General features: G+C 47.5%; 1 protein-coding gene across 9 annotated transcripts in view; it reads left to right on the top strand.

Annotated features, from left to right (window-relative positions):
* Positions 1-18,361, top strand: part of DENND1A (DENN domain containing 1A) — a 514,179-nt gene that overhangs the window by 323,211 nt on the left and 172,607 nt on the right. For all 9 annotated transcript variants that reach the window (XM_075579369.1, XM_075579373.1, XM_075579371.1 and 6 more), the window contains one exon: positions 5,035-5,160. In XM_075579369.1, coding sequence (XP_075435484.1) covers positions 5,035-5,160 — 126 coding nt within the window. The remainder of the gene's footprint in view (positions 1-5,034; positions 5,161-18,361) is intronic.

Raw genomic sequence — 18,361 nt, 5'->3', positions numbered from 1 at the left:
TCATCCAATGCTATAGGTGTGTGGGTTTTTAAAAAAATAAATAAAATTTAAACCAAAAATTGGCCATGGTCCAGAGTTCCTATTGGGCTCCACTCCTGCACACATCAGCGTACCCATGTTTCAACAAGTGGAGCGTCTGCTGAAGTTTGGAATTCGTTTTGAGCATACATATTACTACAAACTAAAATAGCTCAGAGAACTAGGGAGTTCCATAGGAATATACAACACAAAAGGGTAGGTCTAAGAAACCAAAAGGTTCTCAGGAGGTGCTAAAGTGTATTAGAATATTTAAGCACATAAACATTTAAAGAATCAGTTATTAAGGTTACGTTGATACGCTATGATTTTATATATACCAATAAAAATTTATTATTGTATTTTGAATGACATTTATATTATGCTATACATATGATACAGATAAACAAATTGCTGAGACATGAGCCATATTACATTTATGGAACACTGTTGGCCCTGCGGGTACACATCTGAGTGGATAGCCATCAACCTAAAGTATGCAAACCGAGAGTTAAACACGAGGAGATTAATACACTAATCAACTAATTAGAAATCAGGCCAGTAGCTCTCAGATGTGTATATAGCAGGGATCCAACAGTGCAACACACTATCCCTGAGGAAGGCGCAGTGGCACCGAAACGCGTAGGATCTTTTTACAGAACTAGCTGACCTGTTCCAGTCTCTAATCCTGACTGTTGGTCAGCAGAGTTTTGAACCAAAAACGGGTGCCCAAACTACAGCGGAGTCCGTCTCCACAGCACCGAGCAGTGAGTAGCTCCCTACCCAGGGGAAAACCCAACCACAGAAACCGGATACACGCAGCCACGACGTCACTTCTGGTACCACGGAGAACGAGCCAGAGAGACCCAGGACGCCAACCGCAGTGCAAACAAGCTCCAGGCAGGAGCGCGACACCCCCTGAGTAACGCAACCAAGAGGACAAGCGCTACGGCAGGAGAAATAGTGCCGCGGTACAACACCGGCTCCAGAGGCGGCTCCCACTCCGGGGACCCAGAGGAGGATACAAGACCGACCTTCACAGGGGGGCGAACATCATCCCCAAAATCGGGCACCGCAGTTTAAACAGCTCACAGGCAAAGTTATTTTGTTTTCCATGTTATTATTCAGCATGTCAAGTCATATCCGGATGTAAATAACACACATTATTTGCTACAAAGCGCCCCTTTTCTTGTTTGCTATTGTCACTATGGGAGGGGTTATCCTTCACCTTGGGGCAGCTTTACACAGCAAATCATTCACCTTGGACTGGACACGATCCAGCCGTACACGAGCAAGTACTGCTCCATCGGACACCGTGGGGCATGAATACAACCCCTGTTTAATCAGTTGTGTCTTACGAATCCAGCCATTGTTAAGAAGCCGCTGTATTAGATACACATTGAAACAACACCGCACGGTTTATATGGTTCATGTAACACAGACATAATGGTGTTAGATAGATCATTATCTATTAAGGTTTTACTCAAGAACGGTTATCCCGCACATAGGTTGTGTCCAACACTCATCCCACATCTACAGGGTAACCCATCACCAAACCAGTGTATAGTCACGGAGCGCACATCTTTTTAATTTTTTTCTGTGTGTTTAATTATTAAAACCATAGTTTATTTTGAAGTGTATTAAGCCAAAATACATTTACCAATAAATATACTGGAACACGTCCAACACAGGGCATCCATTTTTGTTTGGTCATATCTAGCATGGTTGTATTCTTGAAGTTTCTAATCCTTTGATCATAAGCAATTGTAATTTACAGTGACTGGTCCATTCATAACTTCTCACAGGAGGAGGGTCTGTGACAGTATCCTGACTTGTTAAGGAGAAAGACTGAGGGTCTGTGACAGTATCCTGACTGGTTAAGGAGAAGGACTGAGGGTCTGTGACCGTATCCTGACTGGTTAAGGAGAAGGACTGAGGGTCTGTGACCGTATCCTGACTGGTTAAGGAGAAGTTGAAATCCAAAGATTCCTGCGGTGCACAGCAGAATAGGGTAGAGGACCAGCAAGGTGTAGTTTAAAATATCCTTTATTGAAACAGCATGGTACAGGGGACACACACTCTGACGCGTTTCGGACTGGTATAGTCCTTAATCATAGAGTATATTGAGCGTGCTGCACGCTGTATTGGAACAAGCCTGCTGTGAGTATATTTCTCCCTCACAGGGATATTGGATGACCTGGAATAGTGCTGCAGCATAAGGGTTTGGTATGGCCGAGTTCCATACAACAATGGTATGTTAACCTTTATTTTATTATGACACATGGACTACTGCCATTACACTGAGTGTCCTCTTTTGCTGCATTCATTTAGCACTGGGTCTCATTACTCTACCTGCTGGCTGATACAGTTTCCTGTCACCATGATATGTGGACTCATACTTATTATTGTCTAAAGGTTCAGATTTGGATTGAGCACTGTGATTGGTACCTATGCCCCAAACCACTGGTTAAGGAGAAGGACTGAGGGTCTGTGACAGTATCCTGACTGGTTAAGGAGAAGGACTGAGGGTCTGTGACCGTATCCTGACTGGTTAAGGAGAAGGACTGAGGGTCTGTGACCATATCCTGACTGGTTAAGGAGAAGGACTGAGGGTCTGTGACAGTATCCTGACTGGTTAAGGAGAAGGACTGAGGGTCTGTGACAGTATCCTGACAGGTTAAGGAGAAGGACTGAGGGTCTGTGACAGTATCCTGACAGGTTAAGGAGAAGGACTGAGGGTCTGTGACAGTATCCTGGCTGGTTAAGGAGAAGGACTGAGGGTCTGTGACCGTATCCTGACAGGTTAAGGAGAAGGACTGAGGGTCTGTGACAGTATCCTGACAGGTTAAGGAGGAGGACTGAGGGTCTGTGACCGTATTCTGACTGGTTAAGGAGAAGGACTGAGGGTCTGTGACAGTATCCTGACTGGTTAAGGAGAAGGACTGAGGGTCTGTGACAGTATCCTGACTGGTTAAGGAGAAGGACTGAGGGTCTGTAACAGTATCCTGACTGGTTAAGGAGAAGGACTGAGGGTCTGTGACAGTATCCTGACAGGTTAAGGAGGAGGACTGAGGGTCTGTGACCGTATCCTGACTGGTTAAGGAGAAGGACTGAGGGTCTGTGACCATATCCTGACTGGTTAAGGAGAAGGACTGAGGGTCTTTGACAGTATCCTGACTAGTTAAGGAGAAGGATTGAGGGTCTGTGACAGTATCCTGACAGGTTAAGGAGACGGACTGAGGGTCTGTGACCGTATCCTGACAGGTTAAGGAGAAGGACTGAGGGTCTGTGACAGTATCCTGACTGGTTAAGGAGAAGGACTGAGGGTCTGTGACCGTATCCTGACTAGTTAAGGAGAAGGACTGAGGGTCTGTGACCATATCCTGACTGGTTAAGGAGAAGGACTTGGGGTCTGTGACCATATCCTGACTGGTTAAGGAGAAGGACTGAGGGTCTGTGACAGTATCCTGACTAGTTAAGGAGAAGGACTGAGGGTCTGTGACAGTATCCTGACTAGTTAAGGAGAAGGACTGAGGGTCTGTGACAGTATCCTGACTGGTTAAGGAGAAGGACTGAGGGTCTGTGACAGTATCCTGACTAGTTAAGGAGAAGGACTGAGGGTCTGTGACAGTATCCTGACAGGTTAAGGAGAAGGACTTGGGGTCTGTGACAGTATCCTGACAGGTTAAGGAGAAGGACTGAGGGTCTGTGACAGTATCCTGACTAGTTAAGGAGAAGGACTGAGGGTCTGTGACCGTATCCTGACTGGTTAAGGAGAAGGACTGAGGGTCTGTGACCGTATCCTGACTGGTTAAGGAGAAGGACTGAGGGTCTGTGACCGTATCCTGACTGGTTAAGGAGAAGGACTGAGGGTCTGTGACCGTATCCTGACTGGCTAAGGAGAAGGACTGATCTGGGGCCTGTTTTTATGTACTTTGCACATTACACCTGTCAAATTGCAGAGGATATAGTAAGTGCAGTGTCTGACTGCCACACATGACAAGGAAGAATCTATTGTTATCAATCAGCTTTTAGTTATAGGTCACTACACCTGTATTCAATTATCTTGCTCTTCTTCACCGAAATCTTTTGTATTGACAATGTAACCCCCAAATCGGTGGCATGCTGCAGTGTATAAACAATGCCGACACAATGGCCGATGTGTGGGAGCTGCCTTTTAGATATAGATGTGTTGAGCTGCAGATTATTGATTCAGTAGACTCTCATACAACACGTTGTACTCTACGGGGGGCGTACAACGCCACTTTAAAGCCCCCTCTTTTTTTTTAAAACTGAAAGTTCAGACCATTTTGAATGGAAATGGATCCAAATTGCCTTAACGGTTTTAGTTAATTATGTCCGGACTGTGAATTAACAGGCAAAATATCCCACGTTACCCTAATGGTGAGAATCTCTGTGGTCACATTAATTTTCTCAAAGGTTTGATGCACATTCTTCCTTAATTAAAATAACCTTCAGTGGTATTTACGTACGGATGGAAATCCGGCTCCCACTACATATCTGCTTGATCCGTCCCCATGTTTAATGTGACCTCACTTAGCACTAAGTGTTTGTGAATTGAGCCAGCTTTAAGGAAAACCTGTTAAGGTGAAGCTTCTATTTAAAACCGCGGGGGAAAGAGGTGACAGTATAATTACTGAAGTCGGTACTTGATCACAATGCAAAGACTGAGCATTGACAATCGTAATAGTTATTTGTATGCCTATTTTAATCATGCAGGTATGGCTCCTGTAGGCCCTACCGACCTATCTCTGTATGTTAGAGATTTGAACATTTCTGGTGCAATACTACTGTAAATGGGTATCAATTAGTAGAAATGTGGCCATGTTGCTGGTTGTTGTGGACGGATGCTCTGTTATATATCAGTACTGTGTGCGGGCATTAGTGCTGGGTCCTGAGTTATAATGTGATATGTTATCACTTTGAGCTGTCTGATGGATCCATATCCTTTGTACATAATGTGCGGTACCCGTGTATAATATGCCTGTGCTGTTGCAGGTGTCCTCATTAAAGAACCGGCTGAGGAAGGTGTCCACAACTACAGGAGATGGGGTGGCTCGAGCTTTCCTGAAGGCCCAGGCGTCTTTGTTTGGCAGCTACAGAAGTGCACTGAAAATCGAGCCGGTAAGTGCTGCTCACCTCTCCACCCACACACTGGAGTGCTACTTACCTCTACACCCACACACGGGAGTGCTACTCACCTCTGCACCCTCACACTGACACTGAAGGGCTACTCACCTCTGCACACACAGTGACACTGGAATGCTACTCACCTCTGCGCCCACACACTGACACTGCTGTGCTACTCACCTCTGCACCCACACACTGGCACTGCTGTGCTACTCACCTCTGCACCCACACACTGGCACTGGAGTGCTACTCACCTCTGTACACACACAGTGACACTGGAGTGCTATTCACCTTTCTTCCCACACACTGGAGTGCTACTCACCTCTGAACCCACACACTGGAGTGCTACTCACCTCTGCACCCACACAGTGACACTGATATGCTACTCACCTCTGCACCCACCCACTGGCACTGGAGTGCTACTCAACTCTGTACACACACTGACACTGGAGGGCTACTCACTTCTCCACCCACACAGTGATACTGGAGTGCTACTCACCTCTGCACCCACACAGTGACACTGGAGTGGTACTCACCTCTGCACCCACACAGTGATACTGGAGTGCTACTCACCTCTGCACCCACACACAATAGTTACACTGAAAAGAGGAACCTTAATGCTGACCTGAGAAGTAGACACGAACGTGTGGACCAGCAGAAAATCCCGTTTGTAAAGAGGATACCACTATATAAACTATCTCTATATGTAGGATAAAGCTCCTATATATGGCAGGAAGTTGAAGATATAAATATAAATGCCTAGTTGGAATTTAGGCCCCAGGAAAACTCCCGACATACTCGGTTATAGAGAAGACCAAACGCATGCAGCCTGACTGCACAACAATTGGTGTCCAGTGATAAAGCCCATCTAATGCTTGGCAAGAGCACAATGCGTGGAGATACACAAGAGTCATACTAAACAGGCAGAGAACATATTGACTTATCTGTCAAATAAAGAAGTTCATTGAGCCCGTACCCCATTCTACATTTCTAATTAAACATTGGATTGCTGAATGACATTGGTTCTGTGGTGTATAATATACAATAAAGGTGGGTGTTAGCAGCAGAGAGGAGGTGCTAATACCACTTTGTATATCATTAGTAAGACCTCACCTAGAGAACCGTGAGCGAGCAAACCGTACATCCACTCGCATATATTTATACATCTCATGAGCACTCACTGTCTTCCTCATTAATTCAGTAATGATATAGACCAGTCCAAGTAAGCGCTTCTGACAGCCTTCACATCAGAAATGTGGCATATTATCGGCGGGTGTGCCCCCGCCCTGCCTCCTCCTTATCATTAGAGTACCGTATGGGAGCACGGCGAGAGGTAATGCATGCATTGGTTCAGCCTACTGACGACAATGCAGTAAAGGAATTTAGAAATATTCGGGATAGCCACAAAGGTGTCGTAAAAATAAATATTAAACGGACATCAAATGGTCCTTGGCTGTTGTCAATTTTTATGTATTTGGGTTTAAAATAAAATAAACAGAAAAGGCAGACCCAAACGCATTCAGCAAAAGTGACATGTAACCTTTTCTTGACCGTTGGCAGGTGGAGATCCCTAATGGGAGATGTAGAACGTTTTATTTGTTTACGATCAGTAGCACTGGTGACCCACCTGTGGGAGCTCTACTAACACAACCTAGTTTTCCCATGTCAGGCCTAAGATTTATTTATTTATAAAATGTGTTACCAGGAAGTAATACATTGAGAGTTACCTCTCGTTTTCACGTATGTCCTGGGCACGGAGTTAAGACAAATAATACATGGTTACAAATACAGTTACATAAATGAGCAGGGTATACATTATATACAAGACATTGCGTGCACAGTTAGAGATAATGTATATTATGGGCGTATGAAACAGTTACAGACCAGATTAAAATGTGAGACAGCCTTAGATTTGAAAGAACTTAAACTGGTGGGGGCTGTGAGAGTCTCTGGTAGGTTGTTCCAGTTTTGGGGTGCACGGTAAGAGAAGGAGGAACGGCCGGATACTTTGTTGAGCCTTGGGACCATGACTACTATAGTACTACTATACTATTACTATACAAAGCTTCATGCTCATACTACACACAGAGAGTATGAGGCCCAGAGTTCTGTATCCCCACACTGCTGGAGTGCATTACAGAGCAATGTTCTGGCCGTGATAGGGGTATAATGTACAAAGTATCTCTCAGCACCTGGTGTACAATATGCTTTATTATCTGGAGAATATTTGTGGTTACATAGGTGTTTAGCCCATCACCTGAACACTTGCTGGCACAGCTAACATGTAACAGAACCAGTCAGAAAGACCTCCACCACAGCTTCATTTCTATGCTGAAAAACAGGTTGTTGGCATCTGTGAGATCTGATTCTAGGTCTGGTGCCAGAATGTATTTAGCATCAGAGTACAGCCAGTGGGCACTGTGTGAAAGCAAGCCCTGGCACAGAGCAATGCCAAGGGTCCCACCCCAGCAGGGTCCCTAAAGGCAAATACAGAGCCTGGCACAAGCAGTGCCTGAAGTTTGTGTGTGCACTCACACTCCACCAAACCTCCTTTTATAAGGACCCCGTACCTTGCAATCTGTGAGTGTCTCTTCATCTTCATGCCTGTCAGTGTTATGGAGAGAAGAAATGTATCATCATGTTAGGCACGTTAAATGTGCCCGTGGCCCTCGGTGCTGGCCAATAACGACAAATAACCACTTCTGTATATATTCCATGTGTACCAACGTACACACCTCTGCCCGGGAGCGGGATTCTGTCTGTTGGGTTATTTTAGAGCAGACTGTCTTCTTGGCGAGAAGTCCATAATTCGGCATTTCTAGCTGTATGCATATTACCTCTAGCAATGATTTGTTATTACTGGATTCTAGCAAACCTTTTTTTGTTACATCTTTCTCAATTGATTCATATCTGAGTATTTTTAGTTATTCTGTTAGAAGTATGTACACTTTTCATGGGACTTGTGTTTTACTGGAGCTCTGCACATTCAATTCCAATTATATTTCTGTTTTGTTTTTTTATTAAGCCGTATAGTTGGCTGATAACATCTGGACTAGCCGTTATATATACATATATATATAAATGTGTATGTGTGGATGGTGCATTGCTGTAATATTGGTGCACTGCTGGCAGCCAGGGCAATAAATGATAACCTGCTCGACACTCGCCCATGTGCAAAGACCGAGCATTAATAATATCTGTATTCATATGTTAACAAGGTGGAATTTGCAGCTGGAAAAATACATGCACGGTGCTGGTGTCTTTGCAGATATAAGTGTATATAGCTGTTTACTTTTGCTGACATATGTTGACAATGAGATGGGCGCCTGGAAAAGCATTATCATGCTGTATATATAATTCATGTCCAGCATTCTCTCCTGACGTAACAATACTGTGATATTCGGGGCTCCTTGTACATTTGGTGGGGTTCTCTCCATTGGATGTCCGTGCGGGGATTGGAGGCTGGCTGTACTGTATGTAGATATTGTGATGGCTTTCTGTGTGCATGATGAGATTGAGACAAAGACTTCACCATGGCAGATGGATGGAGGGATTGTTGTGTTGGTAACACGCAACTTATAGAAATGCCGAGTCCCTAACACATCTTATGCACATTTAGCACCTTTTTGTGGCTGTATCAATATTTAAGTTGGTTACAAATAAGCAGAGATAAATGGTATTCATGATATTGTCTGTAAAACAAATGAATTCATATTTTAGTCACCAATACAGTCCTTATTTTTAGACTTGCAGTAGCTTTATATTGTGTTATTAATGTGATAAATAAAGGAAAGGGAGATGTCCGGCATCCCGACGTGAAGACGATTGGTTTTCATTGTGTTTTAAGTGTTTATTGTGGGTTAAAGATGGAAGATAATATTTAAATAAATGCTTAACAGCCTTTGTGTCTCTGACATGGCAGAGTTTAGCTGCAAAATGAATACATGTTAATTGTTTAGTGGCTTCAAAGGTATTAACATTAAAAGAAACAAAGGCAACAAATGCATCCTGTTTATAATAAGCGCCCCATTTTCTCCATGCTCTTTCCAAGACTGACACCTAGTGGTTAGCAGAAGAACACGCACTCCTGATATGGATGTCACGTTCCCCTGGGGTTTCTGGGACACCAGAGCTGTCACCTGAACACCTGGAAAGTGTCTTCTTTCATTCCATTTACTCGAGTTCAGTTCCCTCTAAATGTCCGATCACACCATGTAAATGGTGGGATCCCTCTTTGTGTGATGTAGAGTGCAGTGTATACCGGCAGTGCCGTGTATACCGGCAGTGCCATGTCTCAGAGGCTCATTGTGATTGTAATGTTGCTTTTTCGGGGATACCAGCCTCTCCCGCACAGTGCGCCCCTCTGTGCTATTTCAAATGTTTGTTGCATTATTGGGTGAGCCTTGTGTGTTTGTGTTGTGAAGTATTTAGTTTACCTTTTTTGGCATAGTTTATACATATTTCTGTATTTTGTGTTGTGCTGCTCTGCGTGTACCTGTGCGTTGTGCTGTTCTGCGCATACCTGTGTTGTGCTGCTCTGCGTGTACCTGTGCGTTGTGCTGCTCTGCGCATACCTGTGTTGTGCTGCTCTGCGTGTACCTGTGCGTTGTGCTGCTCTGCGTGTACCTGTGCGCTGTGCTGCGCTGCGCATACCTGTGTTGTGCTGCTCTGCGTGTACCTGTGCGTTGTGCTGCTCTGCGCATACCTGTGCGTTGTGCTTCTCTGCATACCTATGCTTTGTGCTGCTCTGCAAATATCTATGCGTTATGCTGCTCTGCATACCTATGCACTGTGCTGCTCTGCGTACGAGTGCGTTGTGCTGCTCTGCGCGTACCTGTGTTGTGCTGCTCTGCATACCTATGCGTTGTGCTGCTCTGCAAATACCTGCACGTTGTGCTGCTCTGCATACCTATGCACTGTGCTGCTCTGCGTACCTGTGCGTTGTGCTGCTCTGCGCGTACCTGTGCGTTGTGCTGCTCTGCGCGTACCTGTGCGTTGTGCTACTCTGCGCGTACCTGTGCATTGTGCTACTCTGTGCGTACCTGTGCGTTGTGCTACTCTGCGCGTAGCTGTGCATTGTGCTACTCTGCGCGTACCTGTGCGTTGTGCTGCTCTGCGCGTACCTGTGCGTTGTGCTACTCTGCGCGTACCTGTGCATTGTGCTACTCTGCGCGTACCTGTGCGTTGTGCTGCTCTGCGCGTACCTGTGCATTGTGCTACTCTGCGCGTACCTGTGCATTGTGCTACTCTGCGCGTACCTGTGCATTGTGCTACTCTGCGCGTACCTGTGCGTTGTGCTACTCTGCACGTACCTGTGCGTTGTGCTACTCTGCGCGTACTTGTGCGTTGTGCTACTCTGCACGTACCTGTGCATTGTGCTACTCTGCGCGTACCTGTGCATTGTGCTACTCTGCGCGTACCTGTGCATTGTGTTACTCTGCGCGTACCTGTGCGTTGTGCTACTCTGCGCGTACCTGTGCGTTGTGCTACTCTGCGCGTACCTGTGCATTGTGCTACTCTGCACGTACCTGTGCGTTGTGCTACTCTGCGCGTACCTGTGCATTGTGCTACTCTGCGCGTACCTGTGCGTTGTGCTACTCTGCGCGTACCTGTGCATTGTGCTACTCTGCACGTACCTGTGCATTGTGCTACTCTGCACGTACCTGTGCGTTGTGCTACTCTGCGCGTACCTGTGCGTTGTGCTACTCTGCGCGTACCTGTGCATTGTGCTACTCTGCGCGTACCTATGCGTTGTGCTACTCTGCGCGTACCTGTGCGTTGTGCTACTCTGCGCGTACCTGTGCGTTGTGCTACTCTGCGCGTACCTGTGCGTTGTGCTACTCTGCGCGTACCTGTGCGTTGTGCTACTCTGCGCGTACCTGTGCATTGTGCTACTCTGCGCGTACCTGTGCATTGTGCTACTTTACCTGTGCATTGTGCTACTCTGCGCGTACCTGTGCATTGTGCTACTCTGCGCGTACCTGTGCGTTGTGCTACTCTGCACGTACCTGTGCGTTGTGCTACTCTGCGCGTACCTGTGCGTTGTGCTACTCTGCGCGTACCTGTGCATTGTGTTACTCTGCGCGTACCTGTGCATTGTGTTACTCTGCGCGTACCTGTGCATTGTGCTACTCTGCACGTACCTGTGCGTTGTGCTACTCTGCGCGTACCTGTGCATTGTGCTACTCTGCGCGTACCTGTGCATTGTGCTACTCTGCGCGTACCTGTGCATTGTGTTACTCTGCGCGTACCTGTGCGTTGTGCTACTCTGCGCGTACCTGTGCGTTGTGCTACTCTGCGCGTACCTGTGCATTGTGCTACTCTGCACGTACCTGTGCGTTGTGCTACTCTGCGCGTACCTGTGCATTGTGCTACTCTGCGCGTACCTGTGCGTTGTGCTACTCTGCGCGTACCTGTGCATTGTGCTACTCTGCACGTACCTGTGCATTGTGCTACTCTGCACGTACCTGTGCGTTGTGCTACTCTGCGCGTACCTGTGCGTTGTGCTACTCTGCGCGTACCTGTGCATTGTGCTACTCTGCGCGTACCTATGCGTTGTGCTACTCTGCGCGTACCTGTGCGTTCTGCTACTCTGCGCGTACCTGTGCGTTGTGCTACTCTGCGCGTACCTGTGCATTGTGCTACTCTGCGCGTACCTGTGCGTTGTGCTACTCTGCGCGTACCTGTGCGTTGTGCTACTCTGCGCGTACCTGTGCATTGTGCTACTCTGCGCGTACCTGTGCATTGTGCTACTCTGCGCGTACCTGTGCGTTGTGCTACTCTGTGCGTACCTGTGCATTGTGCTGCTCTGCGCGTACCTGTGCGTTGTGCTACTCTGGGCGTACCTGTGCGTTGTGCTACTCTGCGCGTACCTGTGCGTTGTGCTACTCTGCGCGTACCTGTGCATTCTGCTACTCTGCGCGTACCTGTGCATTCTGCTACTCTGCGCGTACCTGTGCGTTCTGCTACTCTGCGCGTACCTGTGCGTTGTGCTACTCTGCGCGTACCTGTGCGTTGTGCTACTCTGCGCGTACCTGTGCGTTGTGCTACTCTGCGCGTACCTATGCGTTGTGCTACTCTGCGCGTACCTGTGCATTGTGCTACTCTGCGCGTACCTGTGCGTTGTGCTACTCTGCGCGTAACTGTGCGTTGTGCTACTCTGCGCGTACCTGTGCGTTGTGCTACTCTGCGCGTACCTGTGCGTTGTGCTACTCTGCGCGGACCTGTGCGTTGTGCTACTCTGCGCGTACCTGTGCGTTGTGCTACTCTGCGCGTACCTGTGCGTTGTGCCGCTCAATGTCTGTTATTCACATCATGAACATGGTGTTAGATGTTTCCCATATAACCGCACGGTGACCTCGGCACTGAGCAGAGAGAGCCTTTGGTTCCCGTTGTTCCTGTCGCAGGATACCGCAGCGAGCGATCCCATATAACCGCACGGTGACCTCGGCACTGAGCAGAGAGAGCCTTTGGTTCCCGTTGTTCCTGTCCCAGGATACCGCAGCGAGCGATCCCATATAACCGCACGGTGACCTCGGCACTGAGCAGAGAGAGCCTTTGGTTCCGTTGTTCCTGTCCCAGGATACCGCAGCGAGCGGTCCCATATAACCGCACGGTGACCTCGGCACTGAGCAGAGAGAGCCTCTGGTTCCCGTTGTTCCTGTCCCAGGATACCGCAGCGAGCAATCCCATATAACCGCACGGTGACCTCGGCACTGAGCAGTGAGAGCCTTTGGTTCCCGTTGTTCCTGTCCCAGGATACCGCAGCGAGCGATCCCATATAACCGCACGGTGACCTCGGCACTGAGCAGAGAGAGCCTTTGGTTCCCGTTGTTCCTGTCCCAGGATACCGCAGCGAGCGATCCCATATAACCGCACGGTGACCTCGGCACTGAGCAGAGAGAGCCTTTGGTTCCCGTTGTTCCTGTCCCAGGATACCGCAGCGAGCGATCCCATATAACCGCACGGTGACGTCGGCTGCAGCCAGTTTCTCCCCCTCTTCCCAACAGGCGATGCTCATTTATTTGTCTCATGTCCGACCTCCAGCAGCCGTACGTGGACTCCCACCACCCCAAATGAGAATAAATGTGCTGCTCGCGCAGTCATTATGTGCGGGATATTTGATTTACTCTGAGATGTAATATCTTGTTATTTGTCCCTGGTCTTCCATCATGCCCCATAATTCCCATTCTGAATATGATCTTTCCAGCTTTCTGTGAAATTGTCATTTCTCTTCCTTTTCGGTCCTGGTGTGGCCCAGAATGCTTTGCATCATTCGCCTGCGTACGGAGAGATAAATCAGCAGAGAAACTCACAGGCCACAAATTCCTTATTTGCCTCCTGATCAAATCATTCATTCTAAAATGGATCAAAATGTGTGCGTCTTAGAGAAAATTGATGTAATATAATGGTCTGTATTCACTAAGCAGTGCTAAACCATAAGACCCCTACTGTCGCTGATAGCGCATTCATGTGAACGGGCTGTAAGGTGTCTTCTGACTTCGCATAGTTTAGTAACTATGGCCGATATGTCTTCCCACCCGGTGATCTGCGTTTTGACTTCCCCCCCGTGTCACTGTTTCGTGGACTTGCAGCTAGATCTGCAGAAATCATTCAACCTTTTCCATTGCTCGCCTGGATTTCGCACACAATCACGGTCAGCTATGAACCCAACACCCACTACACACACACACACACACATATATATTTATATATACATATATTTGGATCAAAAGGAGAGCTGTTGGGTGTGACCAAATGTACTGTATAGAACAGAAAACAAAAAGCCCCAATGACTCATCCAAATGACAAAGTATATAGTGAAATACTTATCTGTTTGTCTTCTAATATGTATGGGTCATTTAGTTTAACTGCTTGGGAGAAGGAGGCAAGGAGAAAAGACTCGGCGAGTAGTAAAAGCTCGGCGAGTAGTAAAGGCCCAGCGAGTAAAGGCTCGTCGAGTAGTAAAGGCCCAGTGAGTAAAGGCTTGAGTAAAGGCTTGAACTGAACACCTGACTGAACACCCAGGCAGGGGTATGTAAAAGCAAAGGGGTTTATTTGGCTGTTGCAGTCACTGCAGTTGTTATACACAGCGGATGCATGATGGTCATAGGATCCCAGGCCTCTGAATGGTGCTGGCTCTCTGTTAATTGAGGTCTCTTGATCTTTCCTTTCCAGCCAGCCCATGAGGGACCGACTGGCCTGTCCCTCTCCCAGCCGGGGAGCAGATCGGCCACACACCTCCCCTCCATAGGAGGGCTGGACCAGCACTAAATAAAATTTGGCACTTCCTCCCTGAGGCACCAGAAGGGGAGGGCACAAGATCTGCACCATGATAGGCTGCACACAGATTCCTATATCGCCACCACTTCAGTCACTCAGGGAGTCAGAATGCAGGGGGGGGGGTCAAAAACCCACAGGATTGTCTGTCACAGCCTGTAGCTACAAAGGACTTACGTGACAGGAGACAGAGAGGCAATCTGGACCAGCCATGTTACATAGATAGTTAATACTGTATATTGTGAGGGCCGAAAACTCCTCTGAAATGTCTGCAGTGTTTGTATAGAACGCACCATTCCTTTGCATGCCTTTGTCAGGTTGCACGGTGTTTAAGCTTCCTTGCTGTTCTATAGCCCTTGTAGTGTGTATACTAAGGCATCGAACATAGTACAGGCGCGTGACGTCACGCGCGCTGTTGCTTGCCGAGATCCGTTGCCTGCAGTTTTGCGAGATGGGTGTGGCTAAGGGTGACGGGGAGGGGGTGTGCCTGTGACGTCACGCGCGCCTGTGCTTGCCAAGATCCGTTGCCTGCAGTTTTGCGAGATGGGTGTGGCGAGGGTGAGCGCGGTGGGGCGGGGGTGTGCCTGTGACGTCACATGAGCAGTTCACCCTCATTGGCTGAATCGCGTCTGTGACCGGGCCGTCGCTTGGCAAAAACAAACAAGTTTGCCTCACCACTCACGTTCGCAACTATGCACACGCGCATTGACCTCCATCGGTTTGTATTTGGCGTGAGTGACGTCATTGGTTTGCATTTGGCGTGAGTGACGTCATTGGTTTGTATTTGGCGTGAGTGACGTCGCTCGCGCCATAGCAACCACTATGGACGCAGCCTAATTGTTCAACTGGTATCAGTTCTTTGGAGGTTAGTGGCCCCTCATGCCAGGGTTTAGCTTGCCCCTCCCCACTTCTTAAGTAGCCGTTTTTTTCCATGTTCCTGTGCAGGACAGGCCCATTGTGGCCATTCTCCCTTCACTGCAGAGGTAAAGGAAAATTTTCACAGGCAGTGTTAGGACCCGCATACTGGTCATGCCGTGACGTGGCCGCATACTGGTCGTGCCGTGACGTGGCCGCATACTGGTCGTGCCGTGCCGTGCCGTGGTCATGCCGTGACGTGGCCGCATACTGGTCATGCCGTGACGTGGCCGCATACTGGTCGTGCCGTGACGTGGCTGCATACTGGTCATGCCGTGACGTGGCTGCATACTGGTCATGCCGTGACGTGGCTGCATACTGGTCATGCCGTGACGTGGCTGCATACTGGTCATGCCGTGACGTGGCTGCATACTGGTCATGCCGTGACGTGGCTGCATACTGGTCATGCCGTGACGTGGCCGCATACTGGTCATGCCGTGACGTGGCTGCATACTGGTCATGCCGTGACGTGGCTGCATACTGGTCATGCCGTGACGTGACTTATAACGCTTTGGCCAAAGGGTTTAACTAAATGACCCTTACTTATGAGAATATAAACATTTAAAGCTGCAGTTCAGTCTTTTTTTTTAATTAATTTTTTTACTTCAATAGTTTCATGTGGGCAATCTCTAATTACCTAAAGAACTGCATAGCTGCCGGTCAATTCGTTCTCCGTCTATTGATCGGCAAAGTTTGGCGACATCTTTAAATATGGGGAATGTAAATCGTTGCTATAGGAACAAGCATGCTTGTTAAAATAGAATACAAGAAAATTGGTCTTTCAAAGTTGTTGTTTTTTTTAAAACTGAAAATGCTAAAAGTATTTTTTCTTACTACAGAACTGATTTATTTAAAAAACAACAACACACATGCAGGATATTGCATGAACTGCAACTTTAAGTATTTAACTACTATATGTATTTTGTCACATTGGATGTAACATTGGGTATTTTTGTCTTTTGTTGTATACATTTGGCCACGCTAAGTAGCACTCCTTTAGACACACACACACACACACACACACACACACACACACACACACACACACACACACACACACACACACACACACACACACACACACACACACACACACAATGTGGTGGGTTCTGGGTTTAGAGCTGGCAGGATTGTGTGTGTGTGAGAGAGATAAGTTATGGTGGGTGAAAAAAGTGATCAAAAACACTCCACCATACAGCAAATATGCTTTACACCATTATCTGCTTTACACCATTATCACCTAGCATACAGTGCTTCCACTGCAGCATGGGATTCTGGGAAATGACATGCAAATGAGCACACGGTGTCACCTTTTGCTTTAAATCCATTTTGACATAGACCCTTATAAGCTTATGCTTGCTGCATTACACATCTTTTCAGCACAGCCTGGGTTAAGTTGCATAGCCAGGAAACCTGCTCACAGACAGGTTTTTTTTTTTTTTTTTTTAAAACACAGATAGTGAAAGTGATCACTCTAAAAACCGTGCCTCATGGTCCACAGAGGGTACCAGGTGCTCCCTACTTGTGACTGTCCTCTCTGAAGGTCGGTCCAGTCCTTGGTCTAACCAGTGTGTCTTCAGCCACGAGGGCCCAGAAGATTTCTGGCATGTTCCATGGAGTCTTCATAAGAATCAGTCTCCTCTTGATCGTCCCCTTCTCGGTCAAAAGGCGAGACAAAAGGGGCTGCGTTCCAATGGGTCTTCAGCCAAAGCCTAGTGTCCCAACACTCCTTCTCCTCTTCCTCTTTCCCTCCTCGGCCAGAAGGCCAGACAGAAGGGTCTGAGTCCACTCGGGGCAAACCCCACGTAATCTTTTCTTCACAAACAAAATTCAGGGTGCCGAGTGCTTCTGTGCTCTGTGCAATGTAATGCAGTGCAAAAAGTGCTCACAGAAAGCCCTGACCCAAATGCGGGGGGCGGTTAAAAAAAATAAATCTGTGCATGCTCCAGCCAGAAGGCCAGGGAGATGCTCCGTTCAGAAATAATAAGGGTCTGTGCAGGCATCCAGTTGTGTAGGTACATGTAGCTCTAGTGATGCAGGCACATCACAACACGAAGGTGCAGCAACCAATGAACCCCGCCAGGTTTACCATCTCTGGGGTGCAAGGAACTAAAAATGCCCGGGCTTAATATCTGCTTCTCAGCCATTTTGATCATCGACTCAAGTGTCTATCCACAGGGTCCATCCTTGGAAGGACAGACCATACACTTGATCATAGCCAAAAAGGCAGAGAAGCGCCAGACAGCTGTTTTTGACCTTTTGGGTCTCATCAGTGTGAGGCTGATTATACTGGCTTTGCAATTTGAAGCTTGGATAGGTTTCCACCACACATTAGATAAGTTATGGTGGGTGAAAAGAGTGACAAAAAAAACTCCACCGTATTGCATATAGCAAATGAAAATATCACTTGTGAGCTCATTCACACGTCTTAGACAGGTCTGCAGCCCTGCCTTTCACCATTATCACCCAGCATACAGTGCTTCCACTGTCTCATCAGTTCTTAATGGATCTCATCTCATTAAGGTCGAAACAGCTGTCTGTGGGTGGTTTTCTGGGTATGCACCTTAACCCTGGCTGTGCTCAAAGCTGTGACCATGCAGCAACCTTAAGCCTATAGGGAACCATGTTAAAAATGGTTTTTGAGGCAAAAAGTGACACTGTGTGCTCATTTGCATGTCATTTCCCAGAATCCCTTGCTGCAGTGGAAGTGCTGTATGCTGGGTGATAATGGGGAAAGGCGGGGTTGCAGACCTGCCTAAGACATGCAGATGAGCATACAGTTGTATTTGCATATTTGCTTTCCTGTGGAGGGTTTTTGTCACTTTTTTTACTCACCATAACTTAACTCAGTATTATGGTATGTGTGTGTGTGTGTGTGTGTGTGTGTGTGTGTGTGTGTGTGTGTGTGTGTGTGTGTGTGTGTGTGTGTGTGTGTGTGTGTGTGTGTGTGTGTGTGTGTGTGTGTGTGTGTGTGTGTGTGTGTGTGTGTGTGTGTGTGTGT

Source organism: Ascaphus truei, chromosome 21 (assembly GCF_040206685.1).
Source record: "Ascaphus truei isolate aAscTru1 chromosome 21, aAscTru1.hap1, whole genome shotgun sequence".
Lineage (NCBI taxonomy): Eukaryota > Metazoa > Chordata > Amphibia > Anura > Ascaphidae > Ascaphus > Ascaphus truei.
Note: the sequence above shows the minus strand (reverse complement) of the source record. Positions and strands in the feature narration are given on the sequence as shown.